The 17217-nt window shown below is 48.8% G+C and overlaps 1 protein-coding gene across 4 annotated transcripts in view; it reads left to right on the top strand.

The window, feature by feature from the left end:
• Positions 1–17217, top strand: part of Rfx4 (regulatory factor X4) — a 154480-nt gene that overhangs the window by 8378 nt on the left and 128885 nt on the right. For 3 of the 4 annotated variants that reach the window (XM_006986974.3, XM_042263156.2, XM_042263158.2), the window contains exon 2: positions 15725–15811. In XM_006986974.3, coding sequence (XP_006987036.1) covers positions 15725–15811 — 87 coding nt within the window. Of the gene's footprint in view, positions 1–7790; positions 7915–15724; positions 15812–17217 lie in introns of those variants that run through there. The other variant, XM_076554462.1, reaches the window with a different exon arrangement.

Here is a 17217-nt window from a genome sequence, read left to right as displayed (position 1 = left end):
CAATCACAGATAGGTGTTAAAATATGACTTCCGGTGTATACAACAGGACATTGTGGAAAGAGCATGGGATCTGGAGTCTCTAGACCAAGGTTGAAATCCTTGTTAGTCCATTTCCAGCTATATGACAAGCCTTCTCCAAGCCTCAGTGTCCTTGTTTGCAAAGCTGGCCCAGGCCTAGGGTTACTATGAAAATCCAATGAGGCTGTGCATATTACTTAATTTAGCACATGACCCCTAGAAACTACTCAGCCAATGCCAGACCCTGATATTATTACCTGAGACCTGGCCCACCTATGCTCAATTCTTGGTATCTAATTGGAAAATGAGGACAGGATTCCTGGAAAGAGTTTAGGCTGTCGCAACACATCAGGATGCTTGTTGTCTGGATATGGCCTCTGTTTCATTTTTCTTTCTTAAAATGAATATTTTTAATGCTAGAGATGAAACCCAGGACCTCCATCCCAGACCCATTGTAACGTCAGGAGAGCGCTTTCTTTTCAAAAGGGCTTAGATTGAGGCATAAATTCTGCCTTCACTTCCACACCTTTCCCATGACATAAAAAAAAGGCACTTCATGTCTTGTTTGCTGTGATTTCATCCCTGTGTTCCTTGGTCTATAAAGGAGGTGGAAAATACGTCATTGTGGAGGCAGCAGCTGCTGACTGGAGTTCAGGTCCTGGGAGAGATGTGGGGATGGTTAGAGAAGATGTCCTCTGGGCACCCTGCTGAAAGCCCCCCAGGAGCCCCTCATACGTTTCTGGTTCTGGGATGAGCCACCTCTGGTCCCCTACCTTGGTTCTCCTCTACTCGGCCTCCTCCAGCTTTCGGACCACACTTTGTCTAAAGACTCAATCATGTTATGTGGCTTCCAGGAAGCAGGAAGTCTAGTCTTTCGGTCATTTCATCAAGGAAAGAAAAGATTGAATATTTTTTGCCCTTCCTGCAGTATTTGTATGCATGTGATGTATCCCCAAGTGTGTGTGTAGGTTTACATACCCATGCAAGAGAGGCCTGAGGAGGTGCCGGGTGCCCTGGTCTGTTGCCATCTTACCTCCTTGAGGCAGAGTCCCTCACTGGACCTGCATCTAGACTAACAACTTAGAAGCTCCAGCAGCTCTCCTGCCTCCACCTCACGCAGCAATAGCGTTACAAGCTCATGGGCGTCCACATCTATTGGGATTTGAACTCAGGTCCTGCTCACATGGTAAGCACTCTTAGCTTCTGAGCCATTTCCCCAGCATGCATATACACGCCAAGTAATTTATGTGTGTTATACCTTTAATGCAGGAACAAAAATAACCATTTGTTCTGTTTCTGTCTTTGTCATTTGATTTTTTTTTACCTAAATTGTGGCTTTTGTTATTAAAAGCCAGGGAGACAGACGGACAGACAGACAGACACAGACACAGACACACAGACACACACACACACACACACACACACACACATACACACACACACGGGTCCCCTGCTGCAGGGCGTTCTTATCCTGGCTGCCCCACAGTCACAGATGATGGGTGCTGTGAGTGAGGAGAACTGTCTGCACAGACTTCACCCAGGGAGCCCCGGGCAGCACCTGCCACACTTGCAGGGCAGAGGTCAGGGCAGGCGGGAGGCTTGGTTCGAGACACCCAGTGGGGGCTGGGATCTAGTCAAAGCTCCTGGTCCTGCGATTCCTAAAAAGAAAGGAAGACTGTGTGAGTGTGTAAGGACCTCTAAAGACAGAGGGGGACACATGGAAGGAGGAAGGGAGACGGAATAGAGGGAAGACAGGATCTGGAATCTCAGGCCGCTGTCAGCTGTCCCGTGTGTGCAGGGGATGGAACTCTGGTTCTCTGGAAGAGCAGCCAGTGTTTCATCTGGATCAGGCTACCTGCACATCAGTTCAAACCCCTGTCACCAGGGACAGGGCTGTTGGCTTCCCCGCGACAGTTCCGTGGTCCTCATTCCATCCCATGGTGTTTTCAGCCACACGGGTGTAGAGGGCAGATATTTCCCTTGTAGGCACCGGCTTGAACCATCTTCCCGTGATCCCCAAGCTTTCCCCAGAGCTCACTGTTACCTGTGCTGCGCCTGTGCAGTGAGGGGCGCCTGTCAGTGTCTGGTACACCTTCAGAGCGGTAGGCATTTGCTTACCACAGAACTCCACCTTAGGACCACAGAGACAGGGAGTCTCTGCTTCCCTTCTGGGAAGCTTGATTTGAGGCCTCATGGAGTCAAGTTCTGGGACTTAAACAACAAATGAACCCACTCTTTTGATCACTTACTGTGTGCCAAGCACGCCGCTGATGCTAATTCCTTTCTTCCCTTCTCTTCCCGGTTCACGTGGCTCTGCCGTCTTGTTGAGGGAGGAGCACATGAGTGAGGAACAGTGGGGCGCTCAAATGATTTCTCCTGCCACGATAACCTCAGGGCAGATGCTTTTCACAGGAGGGAAATCAAGGCCCAGGAAATCCAGTAACTCGCCTGCCGCTGCAGAGTTTACCCCATCAACTGTAAGGGAGGGGTTAGAATTGCTTTCCTGGTTTTGAAGGCCGAGTTCTCTTCAGAATACCAAGAGATCCGAGGACCAAACAGGGAAGGTGACAGCAGGCAGCTGAAGGGTGCCTCAGCCGCACGTGCCGTAAAGACCACAGCGGCCACACCTGTTCTATGCTGCGTTCTCCCAGTTCTCCCTCACTCACTCCAGGAGAGCTTTGGGATATGGTGCCCATTTTTCAGGTGAAGAAATTAAGTTCCAGGGATGTTGTCAAACTGCTTATCCACGGTTACAGAGTAAGAAAGACTTGAAGTTAATAGTTTGACTTGACAGTCTGTGCTCTTAACTGCTACATTGTCACGCACACGAGAAAGAAAAGGGAAGGAAAGAAGGAAGGGAGGGAGGAGGGAGGGAGGGAAGGAAGGAAGGAGGGAAGGAAGAAAGGAAAGGAGGGAAGGAAGGAGGAAGACAGGGCAGACAGAAGGAAGGAAGGAGGGAAGGAAGGAAGGAGGGAAGGAAGGAAGGAGGGAAGGAAGGAAGGAAGGAAGGAAGGAAGGAAGGAAGGAAGGAAGGAAGGAAGGAGGGAGGGAGGGAGGGAGGGAGGGAAGGAAGGGAGGGAAGGAAGGAAGGAAAGGAGGGAAGGAAGGAGGGAGGGAGGGAGGGAGGGAAGGAAGGAAGGAAGGAAGGAAGGAAGGAAGGAAGGAAGGAAGGAAGGAAGGAAGGTGGGAGGGAAGGGAGGGAAGGAAGGAAGGAAAGGAGGGAAGGAAGGAAAGAAAGGAGGGAAGGAAGGAAGGAGGAAGACAAGGCAGAAGGAAGACAGGGCCGACAGAAGGAAGGAAGGAGGGAGAGAGGAAAGGAAAAGGTAGAGGAGAGGGAGGAAGCAATGAGGAGGGAGGGAAAGAGGAAGAGAGAAAGGAAGGAGTTGTTGGCATGAGCAAATACCGGGAATTGTTACCTCAATTCCGTCGTTTTGTTCTAGACCTCGTTCAGAGCTGTGCAAAGCACTGGCTCTGCGTTGGCTGTGTCGGCTCCCACACGATACAGATCAGTGTTTTCCATGAGGGCACACCTGGGGTTAGGGAAGTTCATTTGCCTCCAGGCCTGCAACCGGGCAGGGAGTGGTGAGACTAGAATCCTCTGCAGCCACCCACTCCTCGTCCTCTCCTGGGCAGGGATGTCCAGAAATAACATGATAGAAAGAAAAGTGCTAGGTTCTCAGTAAATGTTACTGGCGTGAACTTGGAATGGACATTGGGTACGTGTGGTCCAGGGATGGATATGAAGAACAGAGCCACGGGACACCCTCTGTGGTGGAATGTTCAGAGGAAAAGAGAGATGACAGGTTCCTGGGGACACATCTGTGGACACACGGACAGTAGCCTGGGAAGTAATGAAGATGAAGGAGAAGTAGTTTCTAGAAGGCAGGGTACTGTGGGCAGATAGCGGTCTCTTTCAGCATTTAAAAACCCCAAGGTCTACAGTAGATGAGCAGGAAATGTTTCGCCCAGAAGGATCTTTTTGTTGGTGGCCTGTCTCAGAAGTTCAAGTCCAGTTGAATCTACTTGGGGCCTATGGCCTGGGGTTTCAGGGCTATGAGCATCACCTGACAGAGCAGTGGAGAAGAAATCTAGACATATTAGAAAGAAAAACCACCCAAAAACCACCAAGGACCTGACAATTCTGATTTTCTATGAGTTTTAACAATGTTGTAATGATAGACACTGAAAAATTTTATAACTGCTGATGTTAGGTAGTGGTAGATATGGCCCCCAGAAAAGAGGAGGAGGATGAAATTTGTCCAGGCTGGGACTGTGGTTGTTTAATCCTCACGCTAGTCTGTTTATAGAGATCTGCTCTGACGTTGGACTTATCCCCCACAGGAGACAGGGTCGAGCTCCGTCCTCCTCTCTGGTCTCAGCACATTTCTGTGAGTTGTTAACTGGACAAATATCACCAGTGCATCCTGGGAAGGGAAAGGGTTCCTTATTAATTCTCACACCTCGCACATAATGACTCTGCGAGTCTCTCGGCGTGCTTTAGAGTTGCACACTGAGAGACCTGAAACGAAGCAAGCACACCACACAGCCAGTTTGGTTGGCAGGAGTCAGCTGCTCAGTCCCGCCCAGGGGCACAGTAGTCACGTGACTGTGTGGGTAAAGCGTTACACCAGAGTCTGCATCTCAGTGGAATGTTCTTAGTTCTCCTTGGAGCTCCCTGTATGGATTAGTGATGGGTGTGGGATTTTCTTCTTTTGCCCAGCCCTTCCTTCCTTCTTCACCACATCTGTCCCGGGGCAGCAACCCTGTGGTGTCCCACGGCAAAGGATAGTTATGAATGGTTAAGCACAAAATCGTAAACTTAAAACATTATGAGGCTTTTTTTGTTCGTTGTTTGTTTTGTTTTCTGATTTTATTTGGGCAGGATAGGTGACAGTTACACACTTGTTGAAAGTAAACTGTGGATGACATCCTGTCTTAATGTCAAAAGATTGGACATGACTGATAGACTCGTGCAATTGACTTCCTCCCACGGGGACTGTGAAGTCTCAATTGGCCTTAATAAAGCTTCTCAATATTAAACATGCCCAGTGTAGATAGTACCTGTCACAGTTACTCTCCATGACCTCCTCTTTTTCCAAGCCTCCCTTCTAAGGTCGTGTTTAGGCAGTGCCAGATGGTGATGCTCACAGGTAATTTGGCTACCTCCCACTCTACTCAAAACTGCTGAAAGGTTCCCAACCAGCTACTGAACAAAAGCCAGACTCCTTGGCCAGCACTGATGGCAGAGCCAGGCTGGGATGTGTGCAGGCCACAGCATCTCAGAGTGCCAGAGAGAGCAGGCTCTGTACCTATGTGCAGAAGGAACGCCCGCCCTACTGAGTGTGAGCAGTGACTGCCAAGGTGCCTGTGAACTTTTTTATTATATTTTAGTGTGTGTGTGTGTGTGTGTGTGTGTGTGTGTGTGTGTGTGTGTGTGTGAAGTTTGTGTGCGGATATCAGTTTCGACATATAGAGGTCAGAGGACAACTTTTTTTTTCTTTTACTGAACATAGATTCTTCTCTCACATAATACATCCTAGTTGTGTTTTTCTCTCCCTCTGCGCCTCCCTGTTCCTCCCCATCTCCTGTTCCCTCCGGATCCACTCCTTTTCTGTCTTGAATTAGAAAAGAACAGGCTTCTCAGAGATAAAGATAAAATGTACTAAGATAAAACAAAAACTATCATAGTCAAGTTGGAGCAGACAAACCAACAGCAGGAAAAGAGCCCAAGAGAAGGCACTAGAACCAGAAACCCACTCAATCACATGCTCAGGAATCCCAAAAAAACACTAAACTGGAAGTCATAATATACACACAGAGGACCTGATGCAGACCCATGCAGGCCCTGTGCATGCTGCCTCAGCTTCTGTGAGTTCATAAGAGTTTTTTTTTTTTTTTTGATCATGTTGATTCAGAGGGCCTTGTTCTCCTGGTGTCCTCTTTACTCTCTGGCTCTTACACTTTTTCTGCCTCCTCTTCCACAGGGTTCCCCGAGTTCTGACAGGAGGGATTTGATGGGGACATCCCATTTAGAGCCGAGTGTTTCAAGGTCTTTAACTCTCTGCACATAGTCTGGCTGTTGGTCTGTATTTTTCCCACCTGCTGCAGGAGGAAGCTTCTCTGATGATGGCTGAGCGAGGCACTGATCTTTGAGGACAGCAGAACATCATCAGGAATCATTTTTATCACTTATTAGTTTTTGTAAGACTAATAGTGTTGGGTTTTACTCTAGGCCCTCGGCCCCTGCGCCATCTAGTCTCAGTTCCCAGCCACCCAAGCAGAGTTGGGTGTGGATTCCATCTTGTGGAGCGGGCCTTAAATCAAAGCAGTGTTGGTGGTGACACCCCCCCCCCCAAGCTTTGTGCCACCACTGCACTAGCATATCTCGCAGGCAGGACAGATTGTAGATCAAAAGTTTTGTGGCTTGCTCGGTGTTTGTGTGTCTCTTTAGGCAGCATGCCAAGAACCTTCCCAGGCCAAAGACACTAGAATCAGGGGGAGGCTCCGTGTAGGCACCAGCTCGACTTCCCCATGTCCAGTGAGTTATGCGGGTGTTGTCTTCAGCAATGGGGCTTTGCTGTCAGTTTGGAGAGAGCAACCCATTGTCTTAGCAACAGCCCTGGGTTGTTTGGGAATTCCCATGGGACCCCTTTGGCCAACATCTCAATTAGATGAAACCCAAACCTAGTACTGGAAGCTTCTTTGGTCACAAAAGATGGCCAGTTAGGACTCTGTCTTGCCCATTATTTGTGATTTCATTTAGATCCCCTTCATATATGTATGTATTTTAGGAAGTTTCTACTGTATTAGGTTTCCAGGCTACCCCTCAAATGCTCCTTAATTCAGCTGTGTCTCCCCACATTTCTCCCCTCCACACTTGATCCTCCCCTTCTACCACCTCCAATCCATCCATCGTTATCCATTCTGTCTCCCTTTTCTAACAAGTCTATCTATACCCTCTAGTCCCTTACTCTATACTCTCCCTCGGTGGTCTACAATTGTAGCTTGGTTATCATTGGCTAGTTCTCACAGCTGGTATGCACGTATAAGCAGATACATACCGTTAGAGCCGACAGGTTAAGAGTGGGATGGACGAATATGAATTCCTTCATAGGCTCACCTTTTGGAGCCCACGCAGTTCAAGTCATCCTTGGAAAGCTGCAGAGAGAGTTCAGATGGCTTCTTAGAACATTGGGATGCATGTGATGTTCCACCCTCGGCCACCAAGTCCCTGCATGCTCCAGCCCTTCCTGACTCCCTGTTGGTCTTCCGTGTCTCCCTCTTCCGATGTCTTCCCCATCACAGCGGTCTCCTGGATCCTCCTCAGTCTCCAAGCCCACTTCCTGCCTTGGGCCTGTGCCCTCCAATGTCACCTCCTCAGACCAGAAGTTAATGTCCCTGCTACCTAAAACAGTACCTCAGGCCTGTGTTATTCCATTCTATGGCTCTTCCCACTCTTAATGCTCTGAAGTCATCCCCTTTGTCTGTTTGTCTGTCTGCACTGTAGGACCCAGGTCCTCTGAGCCAGGACTTCTGAACTGTTCATCACTAGATCTTTAGCTTAGCATAGCGTGGGCACCACAGCAATGTTTGGTGAGCGTGGGAAAGAATGAAGGTAAACAAGAGGTAGGACTGTCTTTGTGGTACAGCCCCCTCCTGGATGGAACCCAGGGGCCCCTAGGCTAGGGCCTGTGGTGTTGCCATGGTAACCACTGACCTGGAGAGCCCTTTGGAGAGGCCACAGCTGCTGCCTCCTAGGGTCCAAATTCTCCTGTGTGTCCCCACCAATGTGGAGCCAGGGAAGAGAAAAGAGAGACTGGGAGAGAATAATCAAGAGGAAAGCATGCCCTGGTGCTGGAGGTGATAGACACAGGCCATGGCAACGCCATTCCTCTGGTAATGACCCGGGCTCTGGGGAAGGGACCTGAGGACAGGTCCTCCGTGACTGTCATCTGTGTGACATGCCAACCCTTTTATGTAGTGTTTCTACAGTTGTGGGTTCCTAAAATAAGCCCCAGTACAGTGTCCTGAAAGACTGCTTCTCCAGAGAGCATGAATAACACCTTCTATTAAAAACCTGGTGACACTTCCTGGCAGGCAGCCTTTTCTCAGGTATTGCATAAGACATTCCTGCTGTAACCAGTTCCTCAGAAGCGGAGCTCTGCGCTTCCTAGTAACCCTGCTACTGACAGGCCTGGGAGGCAGGCCTCTGCAAGCTGCTCCTAAGGCACCACCACATGCCCATGTCCTTCCTACCAAGTCCTTGGGCCATAGATTGACAGACTCTCCCCCTTTCCCAGAACCCACCTGGCCTTACACTGTTCCGTGGCCTCATCTCTGACCGCAGCCCTCTTACCTAAAATGCCTCTCCGTTCTCCTTTATCTGACTGGTGGTGACTTCTTGAGGGGTCAGCCAAACTGACTTGTCTGTGAGGCAGCCAGGCTGAGCTCGAAACTGTTTTTCCTCAGCCGCAGCATCTTCGTATACACGCTGCTTGTTTACGGAGGCCATGGGTCACGGGTCACGATGCTTGAAGTTAGACAGACCCAACTTGGCTCAGCCACCACCTGCCTGAGTTTCACTACCTGGGTTCTCCCTGTCTGCCTCAGCTTCCTTCCAGCAAATCAGAATGAGTGGACTCTCTGCCTTGGTTTCTCTGAGGAGTAGAGGCGAGGCTGGTGACACAGAGTAACTGGCATGTGGTGAACACTTGGTCTGTGCTACAGTTCACATGCCCACTGACTGGTCTGTGCTACAGTTCACATGCCCACTGTCTGGTCTGTGCTACAGTTCACATGCCCACTGTCTGTCTGGTCTGTGCTACAGTTCACATGCCCACTGACTGTCTGGTCTGTGCTACAGTTCACATGCTCACTGACTGACTGGTCTGTTACAGTTCACATGCCCACTGACTGTCTGTCTGGTCTGTTACAGTTCACATGCCCACTGACTGACTGGTCTGTGTTACAGTTCACATGCCCACTGACTGTCTGGTCTGTTACAGTTCACATGCCCACTGACTGTCTGGTCTGTGTTACAGTTCACATGCCCACTGACTGTCTGGTCTGTGCTACAGTTCACATGCTCACTGACTGTCTGGTCTGTTACAGTTCACATGCCCACTGACTGTTTGGTCTGTGTTACAGTTCACATGCCCACTGACTGTCTGGTCTGTGCTACAGTTCACATGCCCACTGACTGTCTGGTCTGTGTTACAGTTCACATGCTCACTGACTGTCTGGTCTGTGTTACAGTTCACATGCCCACTGTCTGGTCTGTTACAGTTCACATGCCCACTGACTGTCTGGTCTGTGTTACAGTTCACATGCCCACTGACTGACTGACTGGTCTGTGTTACAGTTCACATGCCCACTGACTGTCTGGTCTGTGTTACAGTTCACATGCCCACTGACTGTCTGGTCTGTGTTACAGTTCACATGCCCACTGACTGTCTGGTCTGTGTTACAGTTCACATGCCCACTGACTGACTGACTGGTCTGTGTTACAGTTCACATGCCCGCTGACTGACTGGCCTTGTCTCTCACCAGTGTGTTCCTGAGTTCTGGGAGATGGCACCTTCTCTATTTTCCTAGGACCCATGAGGCCAAGTGGTTTAAGTGCTTTGCCATGTCTATTTTGGGCATCTTTGGAGAACCTGGTAGACAGGGATTCAGGAACCCATCACCACAGAGCTCGTGAGTGGTTAGGCTGGGGCTTGAGCTCAAGTTCCCTAACCCTAAACCTTGCAGTCTACCAAGACTTCTTCTGTCTTCCCATCACCTTGTACCGACTAGATCACCCGAGATTCCTCCATGTCAGCTACCTGGACCTTAATTCGAACATGATGCTGCTTCTTCTGACTCCTTGAAGGGCTTGTTCCCTTGCTGACTCCTCTCTGCCCAAATTCCTCTTCCTCTGAGGACTTTTCTGATAGAGGATCTCCCTGTCTGTCATTCCAACTGCTGTCTTTTGTTCGTTTGTTTTTTGTTTTTTAATTGTTTGTTTGGTTTGGTTTTTATTAGTCAGCCCTGCCAACTGGTTACTTAACTGTCCTTAGCTCTTGGGGACAAGCTATTGAACAAGGTGAGTAAGGTTGTTACATTTTAAGGATGAGGAAAATAAATTATAGAAAGCAAATAAATAGGCCTTGAGGCCCTAGTCCACTGGAGATAACTGGGTTGTGGTTGAATAACTTCCATTAGAATTACAAGGAAGGCGTGTGGCAGTTTTTGTAAAGTGAAGGAGGAGATAGGAGATCTATGGTCCCCGTGAGCAGGCTCTGCAAGCTCTGAGGAGTGTTTGGCTTTCGATCGCCACTTTAATCAACCCCCCCCACATATGGACGTGTTTAGGAGCAGAAGTCTAGGCCTGGGACATTCTGCCTCCTGGACGTGGCAACTTCCTACTGCTTCCTCAGCCCCCTAGGAATCCCAGTGCTGTATGTGGATCTGCTCAATCTCATCCCAGAAATGGAGAAAGATCACGGAAGTTTCCCAGTCTTTGAGCCAAAGTGAAGAGGCGTGAAGGTCTGCTTGTAAGCAGAGCTGGCTTAGCTCCTGGGAAGTGACCTCACGGGCAGGCTCAGCTGCAGTGAGCCCAGTGAACGGAGTTGGTGCCGCCCAGTAGCCCGAACTCACAGCCATCCTCAAATCCTTTGCGACACTTGCCACTGGTTTTCACTACAGGAAGTCATCGAGTGTGAGCGAAGAGCTCCTTCCTCCACCCTGGAACATAGTGTCGGTGTGGCAGCGCTGTTCACAGCTGGCCTTGCTTTATAGTTTCCATATCTATAAATAGAAATACCAAATACATGGTGAGAACATTGTTCTGAGGTTTAACGTAGACCAATATATGACAATGCCTTCTTGAGTGACACTTGGCCCATGGTAGGTGGGAAGGAATGTACCCAACAGTGTTTGTTTAGTGTGTGCAACATTTCTGGGGCCAGGCATAGTATGCAGCTGGGTTCAAAATGGTGAACAGAAGCTGGAAGCTGGGAGTACATGCCTGGAATCCTGCATACGGGAGGTGAGAAGATTGAAAATTAGAGGCCAGACTGGGCTACATCATGAGACCTTATCCAAAAAACGGGAGGAGGCTAGAGAGATGGACCAACAGTTAAGAGCACTTCTTGCTCTTTCAGAGGACCTGGTTTGGTTCCCAGCACCCTTATGGTGGTTCACAGCCATCAGTAACTCTAGTCCCACCGGATCTGACCTCTGAGGGCACCGGGCACACATGTGCTATATATACTTATGGGCAGGGAAAACATCAAACAAATCTAAAGGATCTTTTGAAGATGGAGAATAGAACTTCAAGGGTCCTCCCCTCAGGAGCTGGGGAGATAACGTCTGCTTTGCTCTTAGATGGGGGCAGAGGCTGCAAGCCAGTCTTATTCCTGTTTTTGTTACGTGCAGCTTTTCTCTAGTACAGCTTCTTACATCAAAAAGGGATACTTGTTGAGTTTTGCTTTTTCTAAGTTGGGAGGTGGCCTTTGATGTGCTGTGCTTTTCACGGCCTCCACGATGAAGAAGATTAGGGAGGCCTGCAGCTGTGTGGACAGATCTACTTATAAGCCACACATTCTTTGACGTGGCAGGAATGCAGCAAGTACCGGGGCAAGGCTGGGCACTGTCTGCTTGATTCTAGTGGGGAGCCGAAGAGAGAACCAGATGCAATCCGCTCCTGCGCTGTGTGAGCCCTGAGCCGACGAGTCTGCCACACCTGACAAAGGCTGACAGGGAAACAGGCAAGCGGATTTAGCAAAAAATTGTCATGTGTAGGTAGTGTTAGCAAAAGTTCTGACACAAGTCAGGTTGTGCTTGGGGCTGCAGCCCTGGCGCTGTCTGGGTGCCGTGTGGGATGCAGGAGGAGGCTCAGCCCACACTTGGAGTACTGAGGCTATGACCTTTGGGTGGTGGTCCTGACCTCTGCCAGCCGGGTGACTGTGACAAATCATCTAACCTCTCTCTCTAAGTTTTAGCTTTCTTACCTCAAAAACATGCTTCTCTCTCTCCTTGCCCCTCCCCCGCCTCTCTGGGGGAGGAGTATGGATGTGGGTACCAGAGGTTCCCCACCTTCATTTTTGAGATAGTGTCTCTCATTAACCCTGGAGCTCACTGATTTAGCCCCAGGGTGCGTCCTTTGTCTGGCTCCCCAGCACTGGGCTGACAGGCATGCTCTCACGCCCAGCTTCTTCCGTGGGTGTAAGGAATCTGAACTCAGGGTCTCACACTTTCTCACTTCACCCACCGAACTCTCTCCCCAGCCCTAAAATGTGCCCCTAACAACTCCTCGTTCGTCAGTTGTCATGATGATCCATAGCCCGATTTGACAGTGTGGAACACATCACAGGCATCAGTACAGGCTGCCTTTGTTACTAAATCCTATACTACAGAGGTAGATAAGCAAAGGGCCTCACTGAAATTCAGTATGTATGCCGTTCTGGTTGAGAATGGCAAACTTCCAGCTGTCCCATCCACCCAGTCTGGACTGCAAAACTCTTGGAAGCATTGGTTCTCCAAGTGTTCACCCCCCAGTCCGGAACATCGAGCTGACTCTGTTTGCCAGGTGTTCACAAGGACATCGATTGACTAGAAGATGTTTAGAACCTGGATAGCGACAAAGCAGGAGAAATTTCTTCCAAGAAATAACTGAAACAAGTGACCTTGGACCAGAAAATAGAGAGGTGATGATTGCTTCCTCATCTCCTCCCGGAGTCAGAGAGACTGGTTTATTTTGGGTGTTCCCTGGAAGAGAGTGGCGAACAGCCTGACCACAGACACACTCTGCTTGGGGTCAGAGGGGGCCGTGGTGTGCAACAGTAGGCAGAAAACTCGATGACATCTCGAGTCTCTTCTTGTCATGGCCCTTTTGACTGTCCCTGTCCTTGGGCTAGGCTTTCATCCACCTCTGGTGCTGGGACTGAGCCACAGCAGGAGAACGGGACAGGAAAATCCTTGGCTGACTTGTGACGTGGTGGCCAGAGGCTGGGCCATTCTGGCCCACCTGGCATGGAGAACAAGCTCCTCGCTAATGTTGCCAAGTTTTTCAGAACACCTCTCTTATTGCAGGGGTTTTCATGGCTGGACCAGGCCCTCCCAAGGTTAACAGGACTGACGGGTATAATCCAGTAAGTGACAGCAAGACGCTCCCTTGGTTCCTAGTCTCATGAAAGGGAGAAGGAAGGGTGTGTGTGTGTGTGTGTGTGTGTGTGTGTGTGTGTGTGTGTGTGTGTGTGTGTGCCTCCATGCACAGGAGAGTAGCTGGGTGTGTGTCCTTACCTGAGGATCAGGGATAAGCCCAGAACAATAGCACTGCTTTCTTTCTCTCTCTCTCTCTCTCTCTCTCTCTCTCTCTCTCTCTCTCTCTCTCTCTCTCTCTCTCTCTCTGTGTGAATATTCATGTGCGTATGTGTGTGTGTACATTCCTACATAGCACAGAGAGCATCTTCAAGTGCCACCCCTCAGGCCTAGTTTTTGAGGCAGGGTGTCACTGTCTTGAAGGTCATATAGTAAATGAGGCTAGCCTGTCAGCAAGCCCAGAGATCTGCTGTCTCTGCCTCACCAGTGCCAGGATTATAAGCATGTGCCGTCTCACTGAGCTCAGGTCCTAGTGTTGGCCGTACTGAGCCATTTTCCCAGCTCCAGATACCGTCTGCGGTGGTGCAGTTTGATGGAGAAGGATGCCATCATGGTCAGCCATGGGCGCTGCCAGGGAACTGTGTCAGGGCTAGAAGAAGTGAGGAAATCACAGTGGCAGCATTCTGGGAAAGTCTGGAAAGGGTCCGAGAGACCCGTTTGCTTTGGGGTATAATGTTTAGCAGACACCCACCTTGCACGCCCCAGCTTTGAAACGTTACAAGCTTCTGGCGTCCCTGGCATGCGTTGGAGCTTTGTGTCCCGTGATTCCAGCTTCTGCACCCCTCGGGATTGCTCGGAAACACCACATCTCCATATCCTCTCAACAAGCTGGCCTTTGTTCCTCTCCTTGGATGTCTTCCCCCTACTTGTGTGTAATTTTGGAAACAGCTTTTAAAAGAGCAGTTGGTTGGGTCATCACCACACAACAGAACAAAATCCAGCACTTCTGCTGCTTGCTCTCGCTCGGTTCCCCCTTTGTGAAGCATGCTCACCTGCCCGGCTTCCCTAGAGAGCTTGTGACCTAAGGCACTCACTAAAGATTTCTTCCTCAGCTTTTGGAAGTACAAGGACTCACATTACTGAGCCTTCCTCTAAGTCCCAAATGCTTTCTAGGAAAAACAGAGACTAAGATCCTTGCATCTGAGAGTGATTTTGAGAACTGGATAAGGTTCTCAAAGAGAAAGGACTTGGCTTGGTAAGATAGGACATGCCAGCCTCCACATTATGAAGGCAATGAAGGCCAGGGGTGGTGGTGGTACACACCTGCAATCCTGACATTAGTTGCTGAGGCAGGGGCATCCCCCGCATGAGTTACATAGTGACTCCAAGGACAAAATGGGCTGCATTTTGAGACCATCTCAATAGAAAGGAAAAGAAGGTGGAGAAAGTAACAAGAGTATTTAACCACACTGCCAGTCCTGGCCGAGGGCCACATATGTGTGTAAAATCACACTGTGAAGAATACAGAATTCTGTGGGGAAATTACGTTTAGGAAGACAAGGCTCAGAAGCAGTCACTGACATAGAATTATAATCACAAACAGTAGCACAGCTTGGCACAGGCTTGATCGTTCAGAATGTACAAGTGCAGAGGCCTGGAGACTGCCTTTGCGGGCAGGGATCGGAAAGCGGACGTACTATGGTTTGTTGTGAAGTACTAGAAATTGAGTCCTCTAGGCAGAGGTGACATGCTTTGAACATCTCTAAGCAGCTGGTGATGTTTGAGGCGAGAGCTTTTGCATATTCTTCTGGACTCTGCTCAGCTGTTTTCTTCCTTCATCTAAGTGTTGCAGAAGAAACGGAGCCCAAGGAAACAGATTCGGCACCATGCTCCGCTCTTCCCTCTGAGGTCATTGGCCCCGGACTGTGTTGTGCTCAAAGGGGGCAACTGATGGCATGTAGCTGATGCTGTTGAATGATTGCATGAATGGGGTGTTCTAGAAAATGGAATAAGCATTGTGCTATATTATGAAAAATAGACCCCTGACAGACTTTTGGAATTGGATAGAAAACCATAGTCCGTAAGATTTTAAAAGCGCTTCATAGACACTCCGGTATCTTAGATTTCCCCTCTCACTCTACTTGAAAGAGTCCCTTTGGGGACCAGCTGACAAAGGAGGTGACTGCCAGGTTCCCTGGCCTCCTCCACTTCAACCAGATTCCCTGAGGTTTGTTTTATTTGAAGAAAAGAGTCTCTGACTGACAGATAAGTTTGCAAAGCATGACCAGTTGATCAAACTATGGTTTACAAGCCACATCTCAGGAATGTATGTCATTATAAAGAAAGATGACCCTTAGTTGGTAGTACTAGGCTTCGAGTGTTCTAGAATTGATAAATTTTGATCAAGACATCTTCAAGTGGATCTTCAAATGGCCATGTTCCCTCCAAGCTACTCAGCAACTTAGCAGCCATGGTGTACACGGAACTCCACGGACAGTCCACTTCTGGTCCAGGCTGACCTGTAGGAAAGTTCATGGTTGTGTTCTCTAACGGGTTTGTTATGCTCCTGTCTACTACGAACAGCAGCTCTGTGACTGACTTTTTATTTATTTTTCTTCTGTAGAGAGCTGGATTGAAAGATGTCTCAATGAGAGCGAGAACAAACGCTATCCCAGCCACACATCTCTGGGGAATGTGTCTAATGATGAAAGTAAGTCTTGAGTCTCATTCCTTTACGACAGCCCAGACGAGGCCAGGGTCCTGATGGGATTGGGGGCACTTCTGGTTTACTAGTCTAGGGCAAACCACCTGGAACAAGACAGGCTCCAACCAGGAATGTTCTGTGGAGGGAGTGGAATCCAGTCATGTAGCATTGAAATCTGGGTCAGAGTAAAACCCTGTTTGCAGTTTACACACCTGTCTTCCACAGCGGATCTCCTAGGCTGGGTCACCACAGACCCCACCAGAGTGACATCGTAATTGTGCAAATGCAGACCCTGAAGGGGAGAACATTCTCTGTATCCAATGTTAATGTATCTGGGTTATAGGTTATGACTTTAGAACCACAAATGCCCTTGCTATTGAAAAGTCCAAATGTCACCTGGACCTCAACTAGGAACGGGGGTTAGTTGCAGGATGTAAACAGGCCTCCTGAGTGCCTTAGAGTTAAGGACCTGTATGACCACCTCCAGCACTAAAAGGGTGAGATGCTGTCTGAGATCAGTTTTCTCTAAGCCTAAACTGGGACCACCCAGCCACCAGCTCCCAGGACACTCCTGGTGCTGTTTATTATGTCAAGGTAGTTTCCTCCTATTCCCAATCCTCTGAGTGATTTTTTTTTATCATAAAGTGTTTAATTTCATCAAGTGTTTTCTTGTGTCAATTAATATGATCATATGCTTCTTTTCTCTTTCTTATGTTAATGTGGCATATTAATTACATTGATCTTTATATGTTGGCCATCTTTGCACTCAAATAATTGATCCAGCTTGCCCATTGCAGAGTGCTCTGATTCTGCCGTTTTTACATGTTCTCCATCCTAGTTGCCAGTGTTTCGTTGGGTGTGTTTGCATCGGTACTCACCAGAGAGGCTGGTCTGTGGTTTCCTTTTTCTTATAGTCTCAGTCTGGCTTTGGTGCCATGGTGTGGTGATTTTGAGCTTGGAAATGTGCCTGCCTCTTCCATTTTTTATGGGATTTAGGAAGATTGGTGCTCTGAACATTGCTGTCTTTGATGGACTCAGGCACTCATTTCTGCTGTGTTGGTCACAGGACAAATGTATATTTAGCCTTAGTAGACGGTTATGTGCAGCTTTCTAAGTAGCTGAGCCAATGCAGACGCCCAGCTGTAGCAGAGGCTTCTGGTGGCCTTGCCGCCAGCTTTTGTTTTACCCATGCATTTCCATCCTAGCTGTTCACATGAGTGCATGTTATTACTGTGGTTTCAATTGGCAATTCTTGGATACTTAGTGAGTATCTTACCATATGCTTACTGTTCCACAGCCTGCTCATGTCTTCTGCCTGAGTGTTTTAAAATCATGTTGTCTTCCTACACTCTATCTAAGGGGATTTGCCAGGTAAAAGTAGTGTAAATACTTTTTCTCCATTTGTGGCTTGC

Source organism: Peromyscus maniculatus, chromosome 18, assembly GCF_049852395.1.
Source record: "Peromyscus maniculatus bairdii isolate BWxNUB_F1_BW_parent chromosome 18, HU_Pman_BW_mat_3.1, whole genome shotgun sequence".
NCBI classification, from domain to species: Eukaryota; Metazoa; Chordata; class Mammalia; order Rodentia; family Cricetidae; genus Peromyscus; species Peromyscus maniculatus.
The sequence above is the reverse complement of the archived record's forward strand: the minus strand, read 5'-3'. Positions and strand labels throughout refer to the sequence as shown.